Genomic DNA, 25,113 nt, shown 5'->3' on the forward strand with positions numbered 1-25,113 from the left:
ATCTATCTTGGTAGTGGGGCAGGTTGTTAGAAAGTGTAGGCTCAGTTTCCACATCTGCTCTGTCTGACATGGCTGTTAGCCACGGAGCGTCTTTAGAGGAGAGGAGATTGAATCCGGGACACAATGGGACACTGGCTCTGTTCATGGTCACGAATGGATTCCAGCTTAATTTATTTACTACAGATGACAAACGTGTTGTTTCTGTTTTTCTTTTTTTACATACTTGCGCCACACGGAACAACTGATCACTACAGCCCAGCATCATATTACTGTAGCCAGTCTCTTGAAACACCACTATCGGGTGCTCCAGTAGCACACCATGTTACCTCGCGCTGCGTCGCGGGACTCCGTGCTGCGTCACGGATCTGGTTGACTCCGAGTTCGATTCCCGGACTCGCCGTCATTTGCCGAATGTCTCCCCCTGCTCTCTCTCCCGTTTCACCCTACAACTGTCGGTCATGCTTGACCAGAAAAAGCGATAAACGCTAAAAAATTAAGTTTTTAAAAAAAGAAACACCACTATCTCCAAACGTTCTTTTGCTATGTGCTCGCGCTGCCGCGGTGGGTTTTATTTTTAGCGGTCGGCTTACTCCTTTCATAGTTTCACATATTTGTAACCCGTTTAAAGTTCTTAAGCTAACGTTAGCTAAGCTAATCGTCGGACATAACGTTAGCTCCTAGGGCTACAGTGCAAGCCGGCACAACTCAGTCAGGACAGAGTAGAGGATGTGACGTCGGTAAACAACAAGCCACACACACACACACCGCAGAGCGGGTCTTCTCTTCTCCAAAGCGGGGGAGGAGCAAAAATAACTGCTAGAATACTCAATCATCAGCAGAGTAGTTCATTGCTGCTAGATTGTTTGTTTGTTTAATCAGTTGTAAAATACTTTACATCAGTAAGATGTAAATAATAATAATGTAATAATAATACATTATTTATTTATTAAATATTAAGTTTGGAATTTTTTTTTTTCTTTTTTACAACTGATGTAGGTAGATAAACATTTTTAGAGACTAAAGTACCGAAAAAAGGTACCGTTGGGTACCGGTATCGATTCACAGGTACCGGTAACGGTTCAAATGTGAAAGGTACCCATCCCTAGTCCTGATACAGCGAGCCTACAGCACCCTGACTGAAACAGAGTCAAACCCTTCTCATCATCATAGTACTTCCTGAAGGCAGTGCTGTAGGACTCGAGTCCAGGACTGATGTTCAGGGACTCGAGACTCGACTTGGACTTGAGCACCGATGACTCGACTTGGACTTGAGCGTTGACTGCATTCGGACTCGGAAGGTGCAGAAGAGGTTGTGTCATTTATGTTTATGTCTTGACTGCCAGAGTGGAGTGGACTCAACCTTGATGACTTGGACTCGAACACTGGGGACTCGAGACTCGACTTGGACTTTAGTGACTAGACTACAACACTGCCTGACGGTAAGTAAAAGACGCCTTGCAATGCTGTAAATAGGCAACGTTCCCCTTCAACACCCCAACCCACCTCTGAGTCAGTCTTCAACACCCCAACCCACCTCTGAGTCAGCCTTCAACACCCCAACCCATCTCTGAATCAGTCTTCTAGTCTTAACACCCCAACCCATCTCTGAATCAGTCTTCTAGTCTTAACACCCCCAACCCATCTCTGAATCAGTCTTCTAGTCTTAACACCCCCAACCCATCTCTGAGTCAGTCTTCTAGTCTTAACACCCCAACCCATCTCTGAATCAGTCTTCAACACCCCCAACCCACCTCTGAGTCAGTCTTCAACACCCCAACCCACCTCTGAGTCAGTCTTCAACACCCCAACCCACCTCTGAGTCAGTCTTCAACACCCCAACCCATCTCTGAGTCAGTCTTCTAGTCTTAACACCCCGACCCATCTCTGAATCAGTCTTCTCGTCTTAACACCCCGACCCATCTCTGAGTCAGTCTTCTAGTCTTAACACCCCAACCCATCTCTGAATCAGTCTTCTCGTCTTAACACCCCAACCCACCTCTGAGTCAGTCTTCTAGTCTTAACACCCCAACCCACCTCTGAGTCAGTCTTCTAGTCTTCAACACCCCAACCCACCTCTGAGTCAGTCTTCTAGTCTTAACACCCCCAACCCATCTCTGAATCAGTCTTCTAGTCTTAACACCCCCAACCCATCTCTGAATCAGTCTTCTAGTCTTAACACCCCAACCCATCTCTGAATCAGTCTTCTAGTCTTAACACCCCAACCCATCTCTGAGTCAGTCTTCTCGTCTTAACACCCCAACCCATCTCTGAGTCAGTCTTCTCGTCTTAACACCCCAACCCATCTCTGAGTCGGTCTTCTAGTCTTAACACCACAACCCATCTCTGAATCAGTCTTCTAGTCTTAACACCCCAACCCATCTCTGAGTCAGTCTTCAACACCCCAACCCATCTCTGAGTCAGTCTTCTCGTCTTAACACCCCAACCCATCTCTGAGTCAGTCTTCTCGTCTTAACACCCCCAACCCACCTCTGAATCAGTCTTCTCGTCTTAACACCCCAACCCACCTCTGAGTCAGTCTTCTAGTCTTAACACCCCAACCCACCTCTGAATCAGTCTTCTAGTCTTAACACCCCAACCCACCTCTGAGTCAGTCTTCTAGTCTTAACACCCCAACCCACCTCTGAGTCAGTCTTCTAGTCTTAACACCCCAACCCACCTCTGAGTCAGTCTTCTAGTCTTAACACCCCAACCCACCTCTGAGTCAGTCTTAACACCCCAACCCACCTCTGAGTCAGTCTTAACACCCCAACCCACCTCTGAGTCAGTCTTAACACCCCAACCCACCTCTGAGTCAGTCTTAACACCCCCAACCCACCTCTGAGTCAGTCTTAACACCCCAACCCACCTCTGAGTCAGTCTTAACACCCCAACCCACCTCTGAGTCAGTCTTAACACCCCAACCCACCTCTGAGTCAGTCTTAACACCCCAACCCACCTCTGAGTCAGTCTTCAACACCCCAACCCACCTCTGAGTCAGTCTTCTAGTCTTAACACCCCAACCCACCTCTGAGTCAGTCTTCTAGTCTTAACACCCCAACCCACCTCTGAGTCAGTCTTCTAGTCTTAACACCCCAACCCACCTCTGAGTCAGTCTTCTAGTCTTCAACACCCCAACCCACCTCTGAGTCAGTCTTCTAGTCTTAACACCCCAACCCATCTCTGAATCAGTCTTCTAGTCTTAACACCCCAACCCATCTCTGAATCAGTCTTCTAGTCTTAACACCCCGACCCATCTCTGAATCAGTCTTCTAGTCTTAACACCCCAACCCATCTCTGAATCAGTCTTCTAGTCTTAACACCCCAACCCATCTCTGAATCAGTCTTCTAGTCTTAACACCCCAACCCACCTCTGAGTCAGTCTTCTAGTCTTAACACCCCAACCCATCTCTGAATCAGTCTTCTAGTCTTAACACCCCAACCCATCTCTGAGTCAGTCTTCTCGTCTTAACACCCCGACCCATCTCTGAATCAGTCTTCTCGTCTTAACACCCCAACCCATCTCTGAATCAGTCTTCTCGTCTTAACACCCCAACCCCATCTCTGAGTCAGTCTTCTAGTCTTAACACCCCAACCCATCTCTGAATCAGTCTTCTAGTCTTAACACCCCCAACCCATCTCTGAGTCAGTCTTAAAGTGTCTTCAACACCCCAACCCATCTCTGAGTCAGTCTTCAGTCTTAACACCCCGACCCATCTCTGAATCAGTCTTCTAGTCTTAACACCCCGACCCATCTCTGAATCAGTCTTCTCGTCTTAACACCCCGACCCATCTCTGAGTCAGTCTTCTAGTATTAACACCCCCAACCCATCTCTGAGTCAGTCTTCTAGTCTTAACACCCCGACCCATCTCTGAATCAGTCTTCTCGTCTTAACACCCCGACCCATCTCTGAGTCAGTCTTCTAGTCTTAACACCCCAACCCATCTCTGAATCAGTCTTCTCGTCTTAACACCCCCAACCCACCTCTGAGTCAGTCTTCTAGTCTTAACACCCCAACCCACCTCTGAGTCAGTCTTCTAGTCTTCAACACCCCAACCCACCTCTGAGTCAGTCTTCTAGTCTTAACACCCCCAACCCATCTCTGAATCAGTCTTCTAGTCTTAACACCCCAACCCATCTCTGAATCAGTCTTCTAGTCTTAACACCCCCGACCCATCTCTGAATCAGTCTTCTAGTCTTAACACCCCAACCCATCTCTGAATCAGTCTTCTAGTCTTAACACCCCAACCCATCTCTGAATCAGTCTTCTAGTCTTAACACCCCAACCCATCTCTGAGTCAGTCTTCTCGTCTTAACACCCCGACCCATCTCTGAATCAGTCTTCTCGTCTTAACACCCCAACCCATCTCTGAATCAGTCTTCTCGTCTTAACACCCCAACCCATCTCTGAGTCAGTCTTCTAGTCTTAACACCCCAACCCATCTCTGAATCAGTCTTCTAGTCTTAACACCCCAACCCATCTCTGAGTCAGTCTTAAAGTGTCTTCAACACCCCAACCCATCTCTGAGTCAGTCTTCAGTCTTAACACCCCGACCCATCTCTGAGTCAGTCTTCTAGTATTAACACCCCAACCCATCTCTAAGTCAGTCTTCTAGTCTTAACACCCTGACCCATCTCTGAATCAGTCTTCTAGTCTTAACACCCCGACCCACCTCTGAGTCAGTCCTTCGATGGTACAAACGTCTCTTAACAAACCCTCCACATCTCCACCCAGGATCATCCGTTGTATTCAGCCGGCAGCAACAATTACCCACGTCTGTGTTCCCAGTGAAGACCGTGACTAGGCCTGCCGCGATAAGCAATAAATCGATTAATTGCCGCGATAATTAAAATGAATGCAATGATTTTGACGGGCGCGATTAATTGCTATTTGCGCGTTTGTTTTAATGAGGCGGACCCAGTGCCCCTTGTCAGTCACTGTCCGTGTTGGGAGGCGGGCCGCTGGCTTTACTACAGAGCACAGCACAGGATCTCCGTGGGGCTAACGTGGTGTCTATTCTACTAGCATTAACGTTACTCATACAAACAGAGTAAACACAGTTTTCAATCAATCAATCAATAACAACATTAACGAGACCCTCGTTGTGTCTATTCTGCTAACGCTAACGTTACCTCTCATTGTGTCTATTCTACAAGCGTTAACGTTAGCTAGGCTGTCTATGCTAACGTTAACGAGCATTAGGCTAACAAGCTGTAACGCTACCAGTCGCGTCTATTTGCTAACGTTAGCATTAGGTAATAACCGGTTTAAAATGGATGGTGATTACCTCACGTTGTGTCTATTCTACTAGCATTAACGTTACTCATACAAACAATCAATAGCGAGTTATATTGATCACGCTATGTACGATAGCCATGCTAAAACGCTAGCACAACATTAGCACCTAACCTAACAACAAGCCTTAACAAGTCAGCGATCTTTTTGCGAGACTAAACTCTCCGCTCGGTGGCAAATTGTGTTGATGTCGGTTTTGTTTAATCAATAAATGAGGCAGAATACACAGTGACTGTATCCTTTGTTTATTGCACTTGTGCCTGCTGCAAACATAATGATTATGAAATCCTAGAGACGCGTCTCTATTCAGTGGTCTGCAGTGTTTCACAACAATACTTCCGGTCCGGTCGGTGGGCTTCAAAATAAAAGTCTTAAACACCGGAAAAGACGGAGCGGTGGGCTTCAAAATAAAAGTTTTGGGAAATAAATTTCTCCAAAAAAAAAATTCTCTAACCGGTCGCAATAATATCGCTTATCGCGATATTTTCGGGGGCAATTAATCGCCCAGCAAAATGTGTTATCGTGGCAGGCCTAACCGTGACCGTGTTTCTCTTCTCTCGTCTTCTCCACCGCACCCCGCAGGGAGGGTGAAACAGTCACTCGGTGTTTCTCCCTCTTTTCTCTCCCTCTCCCCTCTAATCCTGGATTTCCACGCTTTGATTTTCCGTTCCCCCCCCTCGGGGGACGGTGGGCTCAGAGTTGCAGGTAAGGAAGGCCACGGGTATTAAAAGGCACCGCCCACCACAAAGAAATCAAAGAGAGTTAAAAAGATTGCGTCTTCAGTGGGATAATGGCAGACGAAGAATACTACTGGTATTATAATAATAAGAATAATACTTTACTGTCACAAGGCGATTTGTCTACACATTCCTCCTAGATACACATGTAATTAGTAGCGTACCCGACACACATGGATTTTCTTCAGAGAAGTCAGGGCGCAGTGGCTTGCTCAAGGGCACAGAGATGGTGGGCACCGTCCGTGCAATGCCAGTCCGTCGGGTCACAGCCACTCATACACCCGCCAGTCTGTGCCGAACCTTATGGCGACCTTAAGACGACCTTATGGCGACCTTAAGGCGACCCTAAGGCCTCTCTACCTCTAGGTCGTCCTGCCAGATGTCCTACAGACGGACATCGAGTCCCGAGTCCTGGACTGATTTTCAGGACTCGTGACTCGACTTGGACTTGAGCACCGATGACTTGGACTTGGACTCGAGCATTGGCTGCATTCGGACTCGGAAGGTGCAGATGAGGACATGTTCATTGATAAATAGTTATTTATTTATAAAAGAAAATTGTAATAGGCCCTAATAATTTGACATAAGATATTGATGGCTATAATAACATTATTTTATTTCGGCGGTGACCGCCGTGTCATTTATGTTTGATGTAGACCTTTTTTTATTTGTATGTCAGCTCTTTGACTGCCAGAGTGGAGTGGACTAGTGATGCACCGATGTGAAAATTGTGGCCGATACCGATAACCGATATTAATATTGCTGTTCTGGCCGATACCGATATTTACCGATGTCGATATCTCTGTATAGAAAAACACTTTTTTATGATAATCAAATAAAGAGCTATTTTCCAAAAATAATTTTTTTTTTTTTTTTTAACTTATTTTCAGAAATGACTGATATTTTGAAACTATTTAAGGCCAAAACATGTAAAAAGAAAAAAATATATAATTTTTTTTATATCTGCCCATATCGGCCCTATCTTGATATCGGACCTCGATACCGATGTGTAAAGAAAACGGACATATCGGCGGATATTATATCGGCGGCCGATATATCGTGCATCACTAGAGTGGACTCAACCTCGATGACTCGGACTCGGGTAACGGGGACTCGACTCAGGCTCTTATTTGGTGACTCGTGTTGGGAGGCGCATGCAGTTCAGCTTCACAGAAGGGTCTCTGGATGAACCGGTGCGACGACCTGTCCGCGCGGAGCTCTGTCTTCTGGAACAGTGGTTCTCAAACTACGGGTCGCGACCCAAAGTGGGCTCGTGGGTAGGTGACAGTGATGTCCGATATTATCGGCCGATATCGGCATAAAAATGTGATATCGGAAAATATCGGTATCGGTTTTCAATTATTATTATTTTTTGTTTACATTTCTATAACCTTTATTTACCCAGGCAAGCAAGTAAGAACAAATTCTGATTTTATTTATTGTCAAAAGTATGCATAATGTTGTGTTAATTCCACAACAAGATATATGTAATGTTAATTACCTGAAATTATTCAATTTTTGGGGGGGGGGGGGGGGGCCCTGCATATATCGGTATCGGTTGATATAGGTATCGGAAATTAAGAGTTGGACAATATCGGTATAGGTAAAAAAGCCAATATCGAGCATCCCTAGTAGGTGGCAGTGGGGTAGCGCATTGTTTCAAGTTTCTTTATTAGTCGTCGTACAAAAATACAGAATACTTTTATATGAAATGCTTTTTTTCTGTTTTGCTCCCGAGAGTGTGCTAGATAAAAATAGATCAGTATAAAATAGAAAGTCAAAAGTACGTAAACAAGTGTAAACAAGTGTTCAATATACATATATACAATGCAGAGTAGAAAAAAAAGTTACAGAGTTACAAAATACAGTACAATGCCAGAAATGGGATGAGGTACAACTTAGGGTAAGGTGCAAGGTGATATTTGTCGTCGTGGGCACTCAGTGGGGGGGCTAATAAAACGAGATATGTCGTCCGTGGCACTGAAAGGGTTAAGGATCTTCTGACTCACTTTGAACTTTCTTAGGCGCCTAAGGAAGTAGCGACGTTGCCATGCCTTCTTGACTACACTGTCAATGTGTGTGGTCAATGTCAAGTCCTCGGATATGTGGAGGTCCAGGGTATTGGAAGTGGAAGCTTCCCACAGCCTTGTCGACCTCCTCGGCTGCTGGCCTCTTCTCCCAGGCGGCCCTGGGCCCCGGCGTGCCTTCTACCTGGGAGCGGCCGGCAGAGGAAGCGCCCGTCTGTGCCAGACCGTCACCGCGGCCACTTGTTTTTAATTAACCTGCCCGGTATTAATTAACCCTTTCACTGCCACACGACAGCCGGTTAACCCTTTCACTGTGACAATACAGAAGGTTAGCCCTTTTACTATCACACAACCGACGGCGATGCTCCATCATTAGCATCATTAGCTCCGCATTTGTGTGATAGTAAAGGGCTAACCTTCTGTCGCGTGGCAGTGAAAGGGTTAAGATTAGGATTAAGGGGAGGAAAAAATATATGCGTGGGGGGGGGGGGGTCGAAAACAACTGTGCTGCTAATGTATTTAAAAAAAAATACATTTACTTGGGATTGCTTTTGTCTGTGTTCTATGTGAAGTATATAAAAAAAAAAAAAAAAAAAAAACACATTTCTAGACACGACACGTACGTTTTAAAAAAACGTAAAATGTATATAACAAGAGGAATCAAAGTATTGATTATTATTGCACAGGTTTTTGCGGTAGGCTGGTCACACTATAAAAGGCCACAATATGCTTATCTACAAATAAGCCGTCTCCAAATTCATCGTGAGGTCGGTTGGATGTGCTGCCAACTTCTGTTAAAACTCATTTGGAGACGGCTTATTGATTCGAAATGAACATTCAATTCATGGGCAACAGCTCGGGTGGACATTCATGCCCATGGCACGCTCCCGCAAAACTGGTGACATCTGTGGCATCGTGCCATGTGATAAAACTGCACATTTTAGAGTAGTGTTGTCAAAAATATCGAAAAATCGATACATATCGATTCTGAATATTTAAAACGGTTTCGATACTCATTTCCCGAAATATCGATACTTTCTGCAGTATCGATACCAGCTGGCTTGCTCGCAGTGTTCTACCGGAAGTTGTCGACACGCTGTTCAGAGCACGCTTGCCCCTGCGCCTCCTCCAGCCCTCCACCTCACAGAGCCGTCTTCAGTTTGTAAACAAACATTTTAGCTGAAGATGGCAAATGCAGAGGCAGCAGAGCCTCCACAACTTGTCCTTAAAGATAAAGAAAACGGCAGAAGTGCTGTTTGGAGGTACTTCGGGTTTGAAGTAAACAACGAAGGACAAGCTAAAGATGCCATGATGCCCATTTGCAAGCGGTGTTACAGAGCAGTGCCAACGAAAGGCGCAAACACCACAAATATGGCAAAACACCTGAAGGACCGGCACGCGGATCTCCATAAAGAAATGAAAGAGGTTCGTGACAGCTGCCCTTTCAACGTCACTGTGACTGAAGCATTAAACCATTAACTCTAGTTTAATACATGATACGTTGTCTACTGATGGCGCATAATATCAACAGCCGATTCGTTGCGTTAGTAACGTTACAGCTATTAGCTAACGTTAGCTACTGCTAGTCGTTCCTCCGTTAGCTTATGCTAGCTAGCCGGCCACCTTTATAATTCACAATATAATTACTGCATGGAAAACGGAGTAACGTTAACGTTTAAACGTTATGTCGAGGTCATACAATACTACACTTGACATGAGGTTAACGTTACCCCGTTTTCATGAGCATAGCTCCGGAGAAATCTCTCTCTCTCTCATATGAAAATTGTTGTAGTCATATATTTTAGTCTTATTAACTAAAATATTTTAACCAAATAAAAAGCAGCAGCACTATTGCATAACTGAGTCATGTTTGCTATTTCTTTCTTTAGACAGAAACAAAGGGTTTTAAAAGTGTTATATTTATCTTCTCATAATAGTACCAGAGAGAAGCTAAGGAGAATCAACGAACAAAAGCTAAATTTGTTTAAAAAAAATAAAGAAAAATAATAATTATTATTTTTTATTATTTTTTGGTATCGAAATGGTATCGAAATATCGATACTTTTCAAGGTATCGTATCGAAGTCGAAATTCCAGTATTGTGACAACACTATTTTAGAGTGATCTTTTATTGTGACCAGCCTAAAAGGCACACCTGTGCAATAATCATGTCGTCTAATCAGCATCTTGGTATGCCACACCTGTCAAGTGGATGGATTATCTCAGCAAAGGAGAAGTGCTCACTAACACAGATTTAAACAAGTTTGCAAGCAAGATTTGAGATAAATAGGCCTTTTGTGTACATAGAAATAGTCTTAAGATCCTTTATTTTAACAATCTTTTTGCAAAAAAAGTGTTGCGTTTATATTTTTGTTGAGTATTACTTATAACACGGATACCTGTAAATAAATCAATCAAGGGGCTTCATATTTCTCAGTCAACACTGACGGACATTGAAGGTTAATATATATATATATCTTATATTGTGCCACGACCTCATGGGAGGTGGAGAGAGGAAGAGGTGGAGAGAGAGGAAGAGGTGGAGAGAGAGGACGAGGTGGAGAGAGAGGAAGAGGTGGAGAGAGAGGACGAGGTGGAGAGAGAGAGGAAGAGGTGGAGAGAGAGAGAGGACGAGGTGGAGAGAGAGGAAGAGGTGGATAGAGAGGAAGAGGTGGAGAGAGAGGAAGAGGTGGAGAGAGAAAGACAGGAAGAGGTGGAGAGAGAGGACGAGGTGGAGAGTGAGAGAGGAAGAGGTGGAGAGAGGAAGAGGTGGAGAGAGAGGAAGAGGTGGAGAGAGGGGAAGAGGTGGAGAGAGAGGAAGAGCACCTGTTGCCTAGAAACATGAGGGTGAATAGAGGCCTACCCGTCTTCTGGAAGGCCTCGAGCTGCTGATTGGTCAGCTCCTTGATGGAGGCGGTGATGGCCTTGAAGGCCCCCTTCAGCCTCTTCCCCAGCACCATGTGATCTGGCTCCGCCCTCAGGCTGATGCCGTACTTGTCCTTGTCCGTCGACATGGTCAGCTGACGCACGTTCAGCTCCTGCGTGACACGAAAAACAAACGCACACAAACTTTTGATGAGTTGAATACCTTTTCGAACGCGGTAAAAAACGCGGAAGGTGTGGTTATTTCGGTAACGCAACGTTTACAGCGAAACGAAACCTATGAAGTGTGCCGCACGCTCACGCGCACGCGCACAATACACGCTGACCTTTTTGACTCGATTCAACAACAAAGCAGTCGGGGCAATGGCGAGCCGAAAAACAGTGTGGTTACATTTTACAAAGCTAGATGCAGACAACGCTTGCTGCAATATTATATATATATATATATATATATATATATATATATATATATATATATATATATATATATTAACTCTTTCAGTGCCACTCACGAGATTTCTCAGGTTTTTTTATAGGTGGTTGCGTGCCACTCACGAGATTTCTCGGAATTATTATTTTTTTTTTTTTTTTTTGCGATCTGAAAAATGATTGCATCACCCGAGCCTACCCGACTATAGCCGAGCTGCGCCGGTGATCACTGTGGAAAAAAGTGCCCCCTGTCGTCTCCCAGATGACATAAGTGATTTTGGAATGGACTCAATGAAAATGAATGGGGAAAAAAATCCGGTACTCCACATTTTCCAGTTCACTGATCCAGCCGGGGTTACTACAGTTCATTCTGGAGCCTCATATCCCCGCGGATAATGGAGATCTACTGTGTCGCGTTGGATCCATACACGTATCGATTTTTTCGAATGGTGATCAGGAATTGGAATATACCAGTTGGATACCATCTGATGTCAGGTAAGGACTCTATGTTATCAGTGGTAGGATAATCGGAGTAAGTTTGATGAAGTTATAAGCTGTTTTGTGAAATGTCTTCTTTCGGTTTCACTGTAAAAGTCCAAGAGGAAATCAACGGAGCGATTATCAGTGCGCGGCCGTAATGTGCTTGCGTGCACGTATAATATTGATCATCTAGCGTTTATTTGAAAACGATTCATAAAAAGGCCGACGAATATCAACGTTGTGGAATATTCCACTAAAAGACGATTTTCATAGAATGCTCCAGAATGAGCTGTTTTTTATATCAAAACGGGGGCTTTTCTAACTGCTCTGAAACGGAAACGACGCGATAAAAAAACAATCTGTCTTCACAGCACTGACTGGAAAATAGTCTTTGATAATGCGATGGGCAGATTAGACACAAAGCCATAATTTAAAACATAGATTAGGCGATATTAACGTTAACATTGGCGCCGATGGTGGCATTCAAGCGGTAAAACGGAAAACCAGGCGTGGCACTGAAAGAGTTAACAAATTGTTCTAAATAAATAATAACGATAAGAAATTATTTGAAGTTTGCACACATTTTTTACAACTGAGGTAGGTAGATAACAATTTTTGAGACTAAGGCCATGTTTAGACGGGAATGCTCGTGGGTGAAACCGGCAAAATATTTCTTCGAATGTGCCTTTTGTTTATACGGCAACAGCGTTTTTACGGGGAGAATCCGCAAAAAAGTGAGACCACCTTCCAGGGTGGAAATCCTAGAAACGATAAACCTCCGCGCTCTCATCTGAACAGTCAAACCACATAAAACTATGACGAAAGAGTTGTCAAGGCTCTCGTCGCGTGTACTGCTTACATCACAGGCATGCGCCAGTAGCCTAGAAGCGTAAACAAAGCATGTCTGATTCTACTCATGGCGATCACCTGAAGGCTACATTGGCAGTACTTTTAAATACACAAGAATCTGTCCCGCGGCGTGACTGGACCCACTGTCTGTGAGTGACTCTGCTTTGGTCCAATCACATTACCCACCCACAGTCTGCGAATCAGAGGCAGAGTAGGGCGGGTCTTCACAGCACGTCATGTGACATATGCGCCAATCGTGTGACAGCGGGGCTCCGTCGTCTCGAGTCTTTACCGCCTCGTCTGCACGCAGAATTCCATCCCAAAACACTAGTCTAAACGCAACATTAAAAGTGAGACCGCAAGACGACTTTTGCGGTTTCTGTTCAGACTCTCTCCATCTAAAGTACAGAAAAAAAGTACTGTTGGGTAAGGGTATCGATTCACAGGTACTGGTACTCAGTCACAAGCTAATTCTGTAATCCTTTGCATGGGAGGCTTTCGTTAATCCATATAACTACGGTATATAAATGGTTAAGGCATAAAAAAAAAAAAATTTGGTTCCTGTTGGTTGTCAGTTAATGCCATGGGTAGGTAGGGAATTTATTTAATTATATTTTTTCCCACGGCAACTATGGATAGGGAATTTCTTTATTTAATTAAAATGTTCACAACAACATGGATGCATGTACTCTGCCAGCATGTTTAATATCCATAATACTAAAGGTTTGACTAAGATTTTTATGAAACTTTATTGTAAATATTTGTAATTAAATTTTTTTGTAATTATTATAAAAAAAAAATTAAACTCATAAAATAAAAAAATTGGGTCGCACCTAAATCGGCAGGGTCGGTCGGCAACCGGAACCAACGCATTTTTTTTAGGCCTAAGTAATGGTGCATTTATCCAAAGCGCTTTACACTTTGTTCCTCACATTCTACCCAGTCACTCACACATTCACACACCGACGGTGGAGGCGCCCATGCAAGGTGCCGACCTGCTCATCGGGAGCAGTTAGGGGTTAAGTGTCTTGAGCACAATGACACTTCGACACACTGCCCGGGGAGGAGCGGGAATCGAACCGGGAACCTCCGGATTACCAGACATTAACTGCTCCACCTCCCGAGAGCTGCTGTCGCCCCCTAACACGGATGATTGTTACTGCGGCGTGACACGTTTCCATGGTGACTGGACACGTGAAGACGAGGTGATGAAGGACCGGTCAGAGGACGCGACAGAAAGTGGCCAAGGTTTTGGATAATTTCAAGCTGAAAATTCTGCTACTTCCTCACCAGCTCTGGAGAAACAAGACACTGAGGCCCTCTCTGGCCAAACCCCAGCCCGACTATATGCCCCTATTCTAGGAAAGAGCAGAGGAGAGCATTCCTAATTTAGCGTCGACGGAATAAGCCCTATTCTGTTCTTCCACTGAAACCGGATTCACAGGAACAATGCGTTTTGAGTGCAGGAATAATAATTGTATGCAAGGGCTCTTCAACCTCCAGGCTCTGCTGAGGCATCAGCGTGTTTATTACACCCCTTTTCTTTAAAGAAACACTGAGGAAAACCAAAAGAAAGACGATAAATGAAGAACCTTTAAACAGATGAGAGAGAGGAGATGAGATGAGGAGAGCAGATGAGAGGAGAGCAGATGAGAGAGGAGAGGAGATGAGAGGAGAGCAGATGAGAGAGGAGATGAGAGAGGAGAGCAGATGAGAGAGGAGGAGATGAGAGGAGATGAGAGAGGAGAGCAGATGAGAGAGGAGAGGAGATGAGAGGAGAGCAGATGAGAGAGGAGAGCAGATGAGAGGAGAGGAGATAGGAGATGAGAGCAGATGAGAGGAGAGGAGATGAGAGGAGAGCAGATGAGAGAGGAGAGGAGATGAGAGGAGAGCAGATGAGAGAGGAGAGGAGATGAGAGGAGAGGAGAGAGGAGATGAGGGGAGAGCAGATGAGAGGAGAGGAGATGAGAGGAGAGCAGATGAGAGAGGAGAGCAGATGAGAGAGAGGAGATGAGAGGAGAGCAGAGGAGAGGAGATGCGGAGAGCAGATGAGAGGAGAGGAGAGAGGAGATGAGGGGAGAGCAGATGAGAGAGGAGAGCAGATGAGAGAGGAGAGCAGATGAGAGAGGAGAGGAGATGAGAGGAGAGCAGATGAGAGGAGAGGAGATGAGGAGAGCAGATGAGAGGAGAGGAGATGAGAGAGGAGAGCAGATGAGAGGAGAGAGGAGATGAGGGGAGAGGGAGATGAGGAGAGATGAGAGGAGAGGAGATGAGAGAGGAGAGGAGATGAGAGAGGAGGGGAGATGAGAGAGGAGAGGAGATGAGAGGAGAGGAGAGAGGAGATGAGAGGAGAGAGGAGATATGAGAGAGAGGAGAGATTGAGGGGAGGGGAGAGAGGAGGGGGAGGAGAGGAGATATGAGAGAGGAGGGATTGTGGGGAGGGGAAAGGAAAGAGGAGATATAGGAGAGGAGGGGAGATATGAGGGATGAGAGGGAGGAGAGAGAAGAGGGAGGAGCGAGAGGAGAGATGATAGATGAGAGCAGAAGAGGAGAGAGAGGAGATGAGATGAGGGAGAGGAGAGGGATGAGATGAGATGAGGGAGAGGAGAGGGATGAGATGAGGGAGATGGAGGAGAGAGGAGAGGAGAGGGGAGAGGATAGGAGAGAGGAGAAGAGAGGGAGGATAGAGGAGAGGAGAGAGGAGAAGAGGATAGGAGGAGAGGATAAGAGAGGCGTGATTTTCTTCCGTAGCCGCATTTCTCTGAGACGCTCTCTGATTGGCACTGACTGGCGCTCTCTGATTGGCCTCTGATTGGGCGTTTGCCCAACTTCGAAAGAGTGCCTAAGCTTAACCAGTGTAGAAACAGGCGTCGGCCAATCAGAGAGCGTCTTCGAGAAATGCGGCTACGGAAAAAAATCACGCATAAGAGAGGAGAAGGCAGGGAGGATAGGAGAGGAGATGAGAGGAGAGGGAGGAAGGAGAGGATAGGAGAGGATAGGAGAGGAGAGGAGAGGAGAGGAGAGGAGAGGAGAGGAGAGGAGAGGAGAGGAGAGGAGAGGGGGATCATTGTCAAATCGGTTGTGATACCTTGATATAATTACTACTATCGGTGGCCTAATGATCATGATACCTTGATATAATTACTACTATCGGTGCCTAATGATCATGATAAGATACCTTGATATAATTACTACTATCGGTGCCTAATGATCATGATAAGATACCTTGATATAATTACTACTATCGGTGCCTAATGATCATGATACCTTGATATAATTACTACTATCGGTGCCTAATGATCATGATAAGATACCTTGATATAATTACTACTATCGGTGCCTAATGATCATGATACCTTGATATAATTACTACTATCGGTGCCTAATGATCATGATACCTTGATATAATTACTACTATCGGTGCCTAATGATCATGATACCTTGATATAATTACTACTATCGGTGGCCTAATGATCATGATAAGATACCTTGATATAATTACTACTATCGGTGCCTAATGATCATGATACCTTGATATAATTACTACTATCTGTGCCTAATGATCATGATAAGATACCTTGATATAATTACTACTATCGGTGCCTAATGATCATGATAAGATACCTTGATATAATTACTACTATCGGTGCCTAATGATCATGATAAGATACCTTGATATAATTACTACTATCGGTGCCTAATGATCATGACAAGATACCTTGATATAATTACTATCGGTGCCTAATGATCATGATAAGATACCTTGATATAATTACTACTATCGGTGCCTAATGATCATGACAAGATACCTTGATATAATTACTACTATCGGTGCCTAATGATCATGATAAGATACCTTGATATAATTACTACTATCGGTGCCTAATGATCATGATACCTTGATATAATTACTACTATCGGTGCCTAATGATCATGATACCTTGATATAATTACTACTATCGGTGCCTAATGATCATGATAAGATACCTTGATATAATTACTACTATCGGTGGCCTAATGATCATGATAAGATACCTTGATATAATTACTACTATCGGTGCCTAATGCTCATGATAAGATACCTTGATATAATTACTACTATCGGTGCCTAATGATCATGATAAGATACCTTGATATAATTACTACTATCGGTGCCTAATGATCATGATAAGATACCTTGATATAATTACTACTATCGGTGCCTAATGATCATGATAAGATACCTTGATATAATTACTACTAGGGGTGCACCGATATGAAAATTGGCCACCGATACCGATACCGATTGTTCAACTAACACAATCGGCCGATACCGATACCGATAATTGTGGCAAAAAATAAGTATTTTTAATTTTTTTAAAAAAATTTTTTAAATTTTTTTTAATTTTTTTTAATGAAACTACTGTATATTTGTATGTGTGTTTGTATTTGTAGGCCTCTTTACTTACTTAAAAAAGGAAACATCAAGAAATATGTTTATGGTATCACTGATCCCTCTCCCAGTATCGTCTGGCGGCCTGCAGAGGGATACTATTTTCTCAACCAGAGCTTTCAACCAATGCAATGGAACCATTCTGGCGGCCTGCAGCGGGATACTATTCTCTCAACCAGAGCTTTCAACCAATGCAATGGAACCATTTTGATTGACAGTCGATTCGGCCAATTACGCCACACCGCTAGCACCCACCTCCTGCTTACCACCAAGCGTTTATTCATTTTTCTACTTCGGGGCATGCCGCCATTGATCTGCTTGTGAGAATGCGAGTCAAACTTAGAACCACAACAAGCTAATACGTTAGCTGCCCGGCAGTGCCCGCCGACCAGCGCGCTCCACAGGATGGCCAAACGAGACACAATGATTTTACTGCAACAAATTTTATAATAAAACAAAGCCTTTCTATACATTTGTCTGGTTGAAAACTTTATTAACAGATTGCAGAATGTGTAGTTGGGTACGGAATGAGCAACGGAATGTAACCGAGCTATGCACGGCTTGCTTGCTATCTTCGGGTAAATACTATGCTGATGTAATTGAACGTGTAACTAACTATAATAACGTTAATGCCACAAAACGAATGTTTGTGTCATTTTAACAGCAGATACTTTCTTAAATGCCATCCTCCCGACAGAGCGGTGTTGATGGGGAGCTCTGATGGATTCGCTTGGTTGTGTTATTAACATTGAACAGCTAACCGAAAGCTAGGGTTAACTAATGTTAAAGGTTTAGCCATAACGTTACGTTGGCTAAAGTTGGGGCTATTCTTAATCCAGTAATAATGGCTGCAGACCTGCAAGCAAAGTACAGCAAGTTGGCAAAGGAGTATTCCAACGTAAATCACATTTTCACCAGTAACGTTAGTCTTCTGCCTCCCGGCTATGAACGGACTCGGAGTAATGCCTTGCTGCTATGGGTAATAATAATATGCTGATGTTATTGTCCGTGTAACACTAACTATATAACGTTAATGCCACAAAACGAATGCCTTGTTAATCATAAATAGTAACTTTGATGCAGTAGCTTGTGTGTGTGTGGGGGGGACGGCGGGCGTTGTGCAGGTAGGTCGCGAGTGAATTTTTTTTTTTGCCTTTTGACGCTACACAAATGGATGGTTAGTTATCGGCGACTGCTATCGGCACATTTGAGCTTATCGGCCGATAGCAGTCAACAAGGCACTTATCGGCCGATACCGATACCCGACCGATATATCGGTGCACCCCTAATTACTACTATCGGTGCCTAATGATCATGATAAGATACCTTGATATAATTACTACTATCGGTGCCTAATGATCATGATAAGATACCTTGATATAATTACTACTATCGGTGCCTAATGATCATGACAAGACCACATTGGGGCAACAGTGGGTCAGGAGGTAGAGCAGTCGTCTGGTAATCCAGATGTTCTTGGTTAGATTCCCGCTGTCAAAGTGTCCTTGAGCAAGACGCTTAACCCCTAACTGCTCCTGATGAGCAGGTCGGCACCCTGCATGGTCGCCTCCGCCGTCGGTGTGTGAATGTGAGGAACAAATTGTAAAGGAGACTGTGCTGTATATTTGTATATTCTCTTATTCTGTTTTCAGAAACCACGCTCAATACTTTCTCAATCAATCATTCTCAATACTTTTATTTATAACATGTATAAGGATGGAAAATAGAACCTTAATTTGCTTATAAATACAAAGGACTATTCTCCGTGTCTGTGTCCGCTCTCTGACCGGAGTTGCCGTTCGATAACTGGGAAATGCTCGGGGGATCCAACCGGCCCACGGTAAGATCTTTTTCACGTACATTACACGCTGATCAGGCATTGTTTTGATAGCCATCCACTCCATCAATGAATGAGGCTAATGAGGCTAACGCGGTTATTGGTAATCAATAATCAGAAACGACGTTTCTGCACCCCTTTCATGCATTCGTGGTGGACCATCATACCGATCATATGCAGTTTGAGTTTTAGCTTCAGCTTCTGTATAACCGAAATGCCATTGGATATAACGTTAGTAGCTTAGCGGCCTTTATCTCGCCTTCCAGGAAATATCCCAGCCGAAATCCCTTATAACGCTCATATTCACGGCGCTATAAAATGAGAACGTATTGCTGAATTGTTTTTCCATTTTGAAGGGACGGTTTATGGTCTCAATTGACAATGAGAATGGACAGATAGCAATACTATAAAGTATAGATTTAGCTCAACAAACAGCCTCACAAACTATGCAAGTCTATTATGAAATGGTTGAATGAGCCTCACCTCCAGGATGTATTTCTGTAGAGACTGGATGTCTCTCAGCGCCTCCGGGTCCTGGTGGATCACCACCACCTCCTTCAGTGGATACTGGACCAGAACAGAAGACACATGATGCCATAACCCCACTGGATCAGAACAGAACAGAACACACATGAAGCCATAACCCCACTGGACCAGAACAGAACAGAAGACACATGATGCCATAACCCCACTGGATCAGAACAGAAAAGAACAGAAGACACATGATGCCATAACCCCACTGGATCAGAACAGAACAGAAGACGCATGAAGCCATAACCCCACTGGATCAGAACAGAACAGAAGACACATGATGCCATAACCCCACTGGATCAGAACAGAACAGAAGACACATGATGCCATAACCCCACTGGATCAGAACAGAACAGAAGACACATGATGCCATAACCCCACTGGATCAGAACAGAACAGAAGACACATGATGCCATAACCCCACTGGATCAGAACAGAACAGAAGACACATGAAACCATAACCCCACTGGATCAGAACAGAACAGAACAGAACACGCATGAAACCATAACCCCACTGGATCAGAACAGAACAGAAAACACATGATGCCATAACCCCACTGGATCAGAACAGAACAGAAGACACATGATACCATAACCCCACTGAAACACATTAGAACAGCTATAGATAGGTATGAACATGGATACTGGTCAGGATATTGGACTGATAATAATAGGTCCACATTGGAGAATCGCCTGTAGTGTGGTAGTGAAAGAGTTAACCTTCTGTAGTGTGGTAGTGAAATGTTTAACCTTCTGTAGTGTGGTAGTGAAAGTGTTAACCTTCTGTAGTGTGGTAGTGAAAGTGTTAACCTTCTGTAGTGTGGTAGTGAAAGGGTTAACCTTCTGTAGTGTGGTAGTGAAAGGGTTAACCTTCTGTAGTGTGGTAGTGAAAGGTTAACCTTATGTAGTGTGGTAGTGAAAGGGTTAACCTTCTGTAGTGTGGTAGTGAAATGTTAACCTTCTGTAGTGTGGTAGTGAAAGGTTAACCTTCTGTAGTGTGGTAGTGAAAGGTTAACCGTCTGTAGTGTGGTAGTGAAAGGTTAACCTTCTGTAGTGTGGTAGTGAAAGGTTAACCTTCTGTAGTGTGGTAGTGAAATGTTAACCTTCTGTAGTGTGGTAGTGAAAGGTTAACCGTCTGTAGTGTGGTAGTGAAAGGTTAACCTTCTGTAGTGTGGTAGTGAAAGGTTAACCGTCTGTAGTGTGGTAGTGAAATGTTAACATTCTGTAGTGTGGTAGTGAAAGGTTAACCTTCTGTAGTGTGGTAGTGAAAGGTTAACCTTCTGTAGTGTGGTAGTGAAAGGTTAACATTCTGTAGTGTGGTAGTGAAAGGTTAACCTTCTGTAGTGTGGTAGTGAAAGGGTTAACCTTCTGTGGTGTGGTAGTGAAAGGTTAACCTTCTGTAGTGTGGTAGTGAAATGTTAACCTTCTGTAGTGTGGTAGTGAAGGGGTTAACCATCTGTAGTGTGGTAGTGAAAGTGTTAACCTTATGTAGTGTGGTAGTGAAAGGGTTAACCTTCTGTAGTGTGGTAGTGAAAGGTTAACCGTATGTAGTGTGGTAGTGAAAGGGTTAACCTTCTGTAGTGTGGTAGTGAAAGTGTTAACCTTCTGTAGTGTGGTAGTGAAAGGGTTAACCTTCTGTAGTGTGGTAGTGAAAGTGTTAACCTTCTGTAGTGTGGTAGTGAAAGGTTAACCTTCTGTAGTGTGGTAGTGAAAGTGTTAACCTTCTGTAGTGTGGTAGTGAAAGTGTTAACCTTATGTAGCGACCTTGGGTTCTATGAAAGGCGCTATATAAATTTGATCTATTATTATTATGTAGTGTGGTAGTGAAAGGGTTAACCTTCTGTAGTGTGGTAGTGAAAGGTTAAGCGTCTGTAGTGTGGTAGTGAAAGAGTTAACCTTCTGTAGTGTGGTAGTGAAAGTGTTAACCTTCTGTACACAGTGTGGTAGTGAAAGTTTAACCTTCTGTAGTGTGGTAGTGAAAGTGTTAACCTTCTGTACACAGTGTGGTAGTGAAAGTTTAACCTTCTGTAGTGTGGTAGTGAAAGAGTTAACCTTCTGTAGTGTGGTAGTGAAAGAGTTAACCTTCTGTAGTGTGGTAGTGAAAGGTTAACCTTCTGTAGTGTGGTAGTGAAAGTTTAACCTTCTGTAGTGTGGTAGTGAAAGGGTTAACCTTCTGTAGTGTGGTAGTGAAAGGCTAACCTTCTGTAGTGTGGTAGTGAAAGGCTAACCTTCTGTAGTGTGGTAGTGAAAGTTTAACCTTCTGTAGTGTGGTAGTGAAAAGTTAACCTTCTGTAGTGTGGTAGTGAAAGTTTAACCTTCTGTAGTGTGGTAGTGAAAGGGTTAACCTTCTGTAGTGTGGTAGTGAAAGGTTAAGCGTCTGTAGTGTGGTAGTGAAAGTGTTAAGCGTCTGTAGTGTGGTAGTGAAAGGTTAAGCGTCTGTAGTGTGGTAGTGAAAAGTTAACCTTCTGTAGTGTGGTAGTGAACGGGTTAAACAAGGTGCAGTTACCGCTAACGGCCACAGGGGTGCAGATAGTGCACAGACAATACACCGGCACATCGCTGCTCCCGGAATACCGCTGTGTGGCTTCTGAAGAGCTTTGCTCACCTTAACAGGCAGCGTCTTCCTGTCCCTGATGACTCGGCCCAGCTCGATCACGGACTGCATCTGGCAGACGGCGCTCTCGATGCGCTTGTCAATCAGGTTCTCCCTGCAGCGCAGCAGCGGAGGAGAAGAAGAAGAAGAAGAGCCGCAGTCAGCGGAGCTCCTCCCACTGTCGGGGGACGGGAGAGTGGGCTCTCTCTGCTCCCCTTAAGTGTGTTTTTGTTTCGTTTTTGTATTCATCTTCTTTTTAAAGACGGTTATAAGATTTGATGTATTGTCATTGTACAAGTACAGAGTGCAACGGAATTAAGTTGGCATCAAACCAGATCTAATCAAACCAGATCTAATCTAACCAGATCTAATCTAACCAGAGTGCAAATGAGCAGTAAAGTGCATAGCAGTATGCAGTATAACATGTATATATATGAAGCAGTAGTATGCAGTATAACATGTGTATATGATGAAGCAGTAGTATGCAGTATAACATGTGTATATGATGAAGCAGCAGTATGCAGTATAACATGTATATATATGAAGCAGTAGTATGCAGTATAACATGTGTATATGATGAAGCAGTAGTATGCAGTATAACATGTGTATATATGAAGCAGCAGTATGCAGTATAACATGTGTATATATGAAGCAGCAGTATGCAGTATAACATGTGTATACCGTATATGAAGCAGCAGTATACAGTATAACATGTGTATATATGAAGCAGCAGTATGCAGTATAACATGTGTATACCGTATATGAAGCAGCAGTATGCAGTATAACATGTGTATATGATGAAGCAGCAGTATACAGTATAACATGTGTATATATGAAGCAGCAGTATGCAGTATAACATGTGTATATGATGAAGCAGCAGTATGCAGTATAACATGTGTATATGATGAAGCAGTAGTATGCAGTATAACATGTGTATATATGAAGCAGCAGTATGCAGTATAACATGTGTATATATGAAGCAGCAGTATGCAGTATAACATGTATACCGTATATGAAGCAGCAGTATGCAGTATAACATGTGTATATATGAAGCAGCAGTATGCAGTATAACATGTGTATATATGAAGCAGCAGTATGCAGTATAACATGTGTATATATGAAGCAGCAGTATGCAGTATAACATGTGTATATGATGAAGCAGTAGTATGCAGTATAACATGTGTATATATGAAGCAGCAGTATGCAGTATAACATGTGTATATATGAAGCAGCAGTATGCAGTATAACATGTGTATATGATGAAGCAGCAGTATGCAGTATAACATGTGTATATATGAAGCAGCAGTATGCAGTATAACATGTGTATATGATGAAGCAGTAGTATGCAGTATAACATGTGTATATATGAAGCAGCAGTATGCAGTATAACATGTGTATATATGAAGCAGCAGTATGCAGTATAACATGTGTATATATGAAGCAGCAGTATGCAGTATAACATGTGTATATATGAAGCAGCAGTATGCAGTATAACATGTGTATATGATGAAGCAGCAGTATGCAGTATAACATGTGTATATGATGAAGCAGCAGTATGCAGTATAACATGTGTATATATATGAAGCAGCAGTATGCAGTATAACATGTGTATATGATGAAGCAGCAGTATGCAGTATAACATGTGTATATATATGAAGCAGCAGTATAACATGTGTATATATATGAAGCAGCAGTATGCAGTATAACATGTGTATATGATGAAGCAGCAGTATGCAGTATAACATGTGTATATATGAAGCAGCAGTATGCAGTATAACATGTGTATATATATGAAGCAGCAGTATGCAGTATAACATGTGTATATATATGAAGCAGCAGTATGCAGTATAACATGTGCATATATATGAAGCAGCAGTATGCAGTATAACATGTGTATATATGAAGCAGCAGTATGCAGTATAACATGTGTATATATGAAGCAGCAGTATGCAGTATAACATGTGTATATATATGAAGCAGCAGTATGCAGTATAACATGTGTATATGATGAAGCAGCAGTATGCAGTATAACATGTGTATATATGAAGCAGCAGTATGCAGTATAACATGTGTATATATATGAAGCAGCAGTATGCAGTATAACATGTGTATATATATGAAGCAGCAGTATGCAGTATAACATGTGTATATATGAAGCAGCAGTATGCAGTATAACATGTATATATATGAAGCAGTAGTATGCAGTATAACATGTGTATATATATGAAGCAGTAGTATGCAGTATAACATGTATATATGATGAAGCAGCAGTATGCAGTATAACATGTATATATGATGAAGCAGTAGTATGCAGTATAACATGTATATATGATGAAGCAGCAGTATGCAGTATAACATGTGTATATGATGAAGCAGTAGTATGCAGTATAACATGTGTATATGATGAAGCAGTAGTATGCAGTATAACATGTGTATATGATGAAGCAGCAGTATGCAGTATAACATGTGTATATGATGAAGCAGTAGTATGCAGTATAACATGTGTATATGATGAAGCAGTAGTATGCAGTATAACATGTGTATATATGAAGCAGCAGTATGCAGTATAACATGTGTATATATGAAGCAGCAGTATGCAGTATAACATGTGTATATATGAAGCAGCAGTATGCAGTATAACATGTGTATATATGATGAAGCAGCAGTATGCAGTATAACATGTGTATATATATGAAGCAGCAGTATGCAGTATAACATGTGTATATATGAAGCAGTAGTATGCAGTATAACATGTGTATATATGAAGCAGCAGTATGCAGTATAACATGTGTATATATGAAGCAGCAGTATGCAGTATAACATGTGTATATATGAAGCAGTAGTATGCAGTATAACATGTGTATATATGATGAAGCAGTAGTATGCAGTATAACATGTGTATATATGAAGCAGTAGTATGCAGTATAACATGTGTATATATGAAGCAGTAGTATGCAGTATAACATGTGTATATATATGAAGCAGCAGTATGCAGTATAACATGTGTATATATGAAGCAGTA

At 43.0% G+C, this 25,113-nt stretch overlaps 1 protein-coding gene across 1 annotated transcript in view; it reads right to left on the bottom strand.

Annotated features, from left to right (window-relative positions):
* Positions 1-25,113, bottom strand: part of iars1 (isoleucyl-tRNA synthetase 1) — a 202,370-nt gene that overhangs the window by 57,591 nt on the left and 119,666 nt on the right. Inside the window, exons 23-25 of the mRNA XM_084315958.1 lie at positions 22,104-22,206; positions 19,451-19,534; positions 10,921-11,095 (exon numbers count right to left, since the gene is read on the bottom strand). Coding sequence (XP_084172084.1) covers positions 10,921-11,095; positions 19,451-19,534; positions 22,104-22,206 — 362 coding nt within the window. The remainder of the gene's footprint in view (positions 1-10,920; positions 11,096-19,450; positions 19,535-22,103; positions 22,207-25,113) is intronic.

Source organism: Notolepis coatsorum, assembly GCF_963971535.1.
Source record: "Notolepis coatsorum genome assembly, chromosome: 6".
In the NCBI taxonomy this organism is placed as follows: domain Eukaryota; kingdom Metazoa; phylum Chordata; class Actinopteri; order Aulopiformes; family Paralepididae; genus Notolepis; species Notolepis coatsorum.